This window comes from Pinus tabuliformis, chromosome 5_2, assembly GCF_031772625.1.
Source record: "Pinus tabuliformis cultivar Carrire ecotype Pingquan chromosome 5_2, CPIR1, whole genome shotgun sequence".
Classification (NCBI taxonomy): Eukaryota; Viridiplantae; Streptophyta; class Pinopsida; order Pinales; family Pinaceae; genus Pinus; species Pinus tabuliformis.
The window spans coordinates 116,267,042-116,272,169 of record NC_142306.1 but is presented as its reverse complement, the minus strand read 5'-3'; the positions used below and the strand labels follow the sequence as shown (position 1 = coordinate 116,272,169).

Below are 5,128 nucleotides of genomic sequence, written 5' to 3'. Positions count from 1 at the left end.
TTAATGTATATATTAATGTTTTGCTAAAGGCCAAAATTGATCCAGGGAACTGCACAGAGTACAATATAATAGATGACATAGTGAGTGCAAAGGCAACTCACTGGATTACATAGAAGCAAGCAATCCCAGTCTAAGATTACTCTATCCACTGGATGATCCCGACTAATGGGTGTATGACATTTCCAGCCATAAATTGCTTCAAAGAGAGCAAATAACTTAATATTCTCAAAATGAATAACAACAATGTGTTTATGTCCAAGGAACAGGGTTGCTCTAGAGTTCAATATCAGGGAATGTTGTAGTGATTGTAAATGGGTGTAAACATTTAAATGTCAACACAATAAACATATACTTAAAAATAAAAACATTTCTCTCTATATATATATCCGGGAATGTTGTAGTGATTGTAAATGGGTGTAAACATTTAAATGTCAACACAATAAACATATACTTAAAAATAAAAACATTTCTCTCTATATATATATCCATTTGACCATATAACCATATAAAATAAAATAACAAATTCATATTTATAATCATTTATTTCAAGACTTGTATTTAAATTTTATTATAAGTATGACAATAAGAAAATAAAAAATAAAAACATTTCTAAGATATATATAATTAAAAACCAGCATAGATCCATCTTAATTTCAAATGTACCAAGTGCAGAGAGTTTTATCTTTTGAGAGACTTGATCCCTCTATTCTGATTAAAAAACACAGACCTGCCCAAGCATCCTCACCTACAAAATATGCATTAATGGGTTGAGGTAGTATGATCATCAGCCCGAATTCTTGTGTCTTCAGCTATTGGAAGAAACCCTCACACAGATGAAAAACTTTAGTTGTCATCTTCTCGAGTAAGGTTTTTTTCGTAAGACTGGAATTATATACCAGTTTTTGGGAAAATGGGCTCTGATCTGCAATGGGAAGACCTTGCAAAGTCGCCGGTGTGGATAAGACTAGGCCTATATTGGTCAACATTAGAATTTCGAAATGATTTTGGCTTTCATAAATGACAAAATAAATTTGAATAATCCTTTGCAGTAGATTAATTATGAAAGTGAATACAACAAAGAATTGGCTACAAGAACCAAGGAAAACAGGGAGAATCACAGAAAAAGAGAAAAAAATAAAATCACATTAAAAATGCAAAACAAGATCCAGGAGCCAGAAATCTAGAAACGCTCTGCCCAAAACAGGGAATCGGGGATAAAGAAACATGTAAGCAACAGTAACACCAAAAGAAGTCGAGGAACAAAAATAGAACTGGTCAAGAGAATTAGATAGAAGTACCCAAAATCTAGAAAAGAAGTAAAATTAGACGTGCCCAAAACCTAGAAAATAATTAAAATTAAGATGAAACCATTGACCCTTGAGAAGCACAAAGAAGAGACGCAGGGAACACAATTTTCGTAACATGGAAAAAACTATAACTAATGTTTGGTTGAATCTAGAAACTCACACTCACTAAGAGTTTTTTCGCAGCTAGACAACCTATATCTAGATTCTAAGCAACATATAAGCAATAGTAATACCAAAAGAAGTCGAGGGACAAAAATAGAACCGGTCAAGAGAATTGGATAGAAGTACCCAAAACCTAGAAAAGAATTAAAATTAGGACAGAAACCATTGACCCTTGAGAAGCACAAAGAAGAGATGGAGAGAACAATAAATTTCTTAACATGGGAAAAACTATAACTAATGTTTGGTTGTATCTAGAAACTTACACTCACTAAGAGTTTTCTCGCAGCTGGACAACCTATATCTCAGTCAATATAGATAATAGGTATTAAATTCCCCCACGAAAAAGGGACTTTCAAAGAAAATAAATAATGATGGTAAAAAACAAAAATAAGGGAAGAAGACATGGAGGCAATAGCAGGAAACATATAGGAAGGATGCATATGTAATATGTATAGCCAAAGTTTTAACCAGCAACCTGGAAGCCTTGGGCTTGAGAGATACAATTCATAACAGGGACTTCACCTGACTTATGTATTGCGGTTGAGGAATATTTATTTTCCAAAATACCCAAAACTCTTTTGACATGCCAAGGTGGAAAAGACCACAATGAGAATGAAACTCGAGTGAACAACATCATACTTCATCAAGGAATATTGTTAATGGAATGATAAGGCAGTCATTGGAATACGAATACAAAGATTTACAACCGAGGAAAAGGGAATACAAAGATTAACAAGCAAATGCGAATAAAACATCAACAAGAATATGAACAAGAGAGACCAAAGACCATCCACTCTTGGTACAACCACCTCATAATTTACAAGCAATAACAAAAATATACACAAGGCTTTGTTGGTGGTAGGGTACTGTTTTGTGGACTGCAATAGGTCAACCGATGATGCAGCTAGATGATTCATGCCACCCAACGCAAACACAGATTACTTGGAGTTATGAAATGGTGAACAAGATTCATCCTATTGACTAGTTATTCAAAATCTCCTGGGATTATAATTCATTCCAACAACTGTACAAACAGTGATTATCAGTTCCTAAAAGAAAAACATGACCAAATTTTGCATACAGGGCTAAAATTAACTGAATTCAAGGCTGCAGAAAAATCATGATTGTTCACAAGACCCCCCTCAATTCCATGACCTGAGTAAAATATTAAACGGTGCACATTCAATATGCTAAAATTAATGACTTTAAATAACCAGATCAACATAGTTACCAACCTTTCATTCATGTAAAAGCATAACCTGACTCTGTCAGATGAACAATGGCCTATCATCATAGAGCACAGTCCAACACGGTACTGGAATATGCTATTTATATATTCACAAACCATCCATAGATATGACAATAATTCCAAATATTAGGAAAACGTTCACATCGTAACCATTAACTTCGTGACTAACTTGTCCCCGTCCAAGAACAATGACTATCATCATTGACCACAATCCAAGCTACAGGAATATGCTATTTATATATACACACGCATAGTACTCTTGAAGCCATCTAGCAATACGAAGACAGTCCAAAAATATTATGAGAACATCTCCCATAATAACCGTCCAAAATTTTGATTATCATTAACTTGTTTCGCTCCTCTCTAAAGCTGCAAAACAAAAATAAGACCAAAGATAAGCCCATTGATGAATAAACTTAAAAGCCAAGATTATAACAATTGATGGATAAATTTAAGTTCTGGATATGACATAAAAAAACAGTGCAAGTCCTGTAAATATTCAAAGCATAAGACTTACTGTTGTAATTCAAAAGCTTCTCGATGAGATCAACATGAGTCATGAGCATACGCCTACAGCAGTATCTCACCAACCCCAATGCATCAAGAGCGTCCCTAGGCAATAGATTAAAACACCAATAAAGAAATAAGCGCATTGTTTAGAGTTATTTTTGTGTAATAAAATCACAAATACTAGGAAGGTTAAATGAGAGAGTATTTAGAAACATGTTTTCAACTTCTTTGAAAAGTTTGGACTAATAGAAAAGGGAACATCCCAAATGAATTGTACAGGCCAACTACTGGCAAAGCGGCCAGTTTTCTTAAAAAGGGTTTTAAAGGACTGTGTTTACACAGTGTGCAAGTTCCAAAACACAGCAGGCATTTCAATCTAGTAATGGATGAAAAATACTAAGCATGAACTTGAGATATAAATAACAAACATTAGAAACGCTGAGCAGAACGTACAGCTTGCAAAACCGCACAGCATTAGACCATTCATTTCTTAAAACATAACAAAGGGCAGAACCATGTTTCTAAAGAATAGTAAATCTGAGGACAAATGCTTCAAAACATTTCGGCAGCGGTAAATGCAAAGAATATCCACTTTGAATCTATTAAAAACGTCCTCTAGGCCAGATAGTTTTCAAAGGACTTCAAAAACACAATCAATCAATCAATAATATATGAAATAATGTGGAGAATCAGCGCACCGAGGGTTGTGTTTTCCCTTTTCCCATTTATATTTGATCTGAGCGAGCTTTTCCAGCTGCCCTGGAGTAGAACTCACTGGGAAGCGAATAACCCGCAAGTACTTGCAGGTCTGGGTCACTGCTGGCAAGTTTAACTTGCCTGCAAAGACTCATACTCGGGACCCAGTTAACTCAGTTTAACAGTGATGCCGAGCAGAGTATCCCTTGGGAATACTAAAACAACTCAGCAATTTTTCAATTGTAACATCATGGAAGATGCGCGGCTTCAACATAGTACAGAAAGAGGGTTTGGAGCAAAAAAAAACACCCTAGCTGTCTCCTTAAGGTGGCTCTGGCATAAACGATTACTCCAGGGTTGGGCTTAGATTTTAAGATATTTTAACATCCGCATTTCAGTACAAAATCCTGTGACGTGTTAGAACGCTGTGCCCTTTATCAAATGCCTCCCGTCTAAATTTTAACTATTCGTTTCATTTTTTCTACTAAACCAAAAGAGATCAAAATAAGAAAAAAATGAAAGATGGAACATGAGAAATTAAATCAAAGAGTCCAGAACAAGAATAACCAGTACCCTTCAGTATAGTCGGCCTGCAGAAGGTCAAGGTACGTATCCCATTTATTCCCAATCACCTGCGCACACCGATAAACCCAAAAATCCAAGATTAAAGAAAAATGCCAAGCACATATGTAAGAGGACGTGCTTAAATCTCTGAAAACGTAACCAGCTGAAAACATACACGCAAAAACGATTTGCAAAGAAAATTTGAGCATTCGATTACCTTTCCGCAGGTAAAACATCGAACTGGGATAATCATTTTTACAGACCACAAGCAGGCGATAGATACTGGCTTTTCCTCCGCTCTGTGATGCGCCGAATACGTAGACCGTTCACTACTGCTTTCTGTGTAAATAGTTGACCGCACCAATGTTGCTAAATATATACCACGTGTAAGAATTTTAGGTTTTAAACAAGTGTAGTTTCTTAAATTAAATAAATTAAAAATAATAAATTAATAATAATAATAATAATAATAATATGGGTAATTAGCCTCATAGGGTACGCTAGTTGGTAATCACAATGTGGTGAAGTTTGTTAGAAAGGCGGGCTCCGTATTGAAGGTCACAAGTTCAAATCCCTCGGACTTACCCTGGGGGAGCTGTATAGAGGGGCGGACGCAGCTCCCAGTGGTTTAGAGGTAGCG

The 5,128-nt window shown here is 35.6% G+C and overlaps 1 protein-coding gene across 1 annotated transcript; it reads right to left on the bottom strand.

The window, feature by feature from the left end:
- Positions 1 to 2,781: 2,781 nt before the first annotated feature.
- LOC149157770 (DNA-directed RNA polymerases I, II, and III subunit RPABC5) lies at positions 2,782 to 4,859 on the bottom strand. Its single transcript, XM_089435996.1, has 4 exons — positions 4,706 to 4,859; positions 4,498 to 4,556; positions 3,236 to 3,330; positions 2,782 to 3,087 (listed from the first exon to the last, which is right to left on the bottom strand). The coding sequence occupies exons 1-4, from the start codon at positions 4,739 to 4,741 to the stop codon at positions 3,062 to 3,064; spliced, it is 216 nt and encodes a 71-aa protein (XP_089292122.1). The 5' UTR covers positions 4,742 to 4,859; the 3' UTR covers positions 2,782 to 3,061.
- Positions 4,860 to 5,128: the final 269 nt, after the last annotated feature.

Bases quoted from the DNA above. Each gene is read 5' to 3' on its own strand.
- LOC149157770 (XM_089435996.1), bottom strand. From the start codon at position 4,741: ATGATTATCCCAGTTCGATGTTTTACCTGCGGAAAG. The intron at 3,331-4,497 runs GTACTGGTTATT...TCTATTGCCTAG, and splicing joins CAGGCCGACTATACTGAAGG to GGACGCTCTTGATGCATTGG. The intron at 3,088-3,235 runs GTAAGTCTTATG...TTTGTTTTGCAG, and splicing joins GAAGCTTTTGAATTACAACA to CTTTAGAGAGGAGCGAAACA.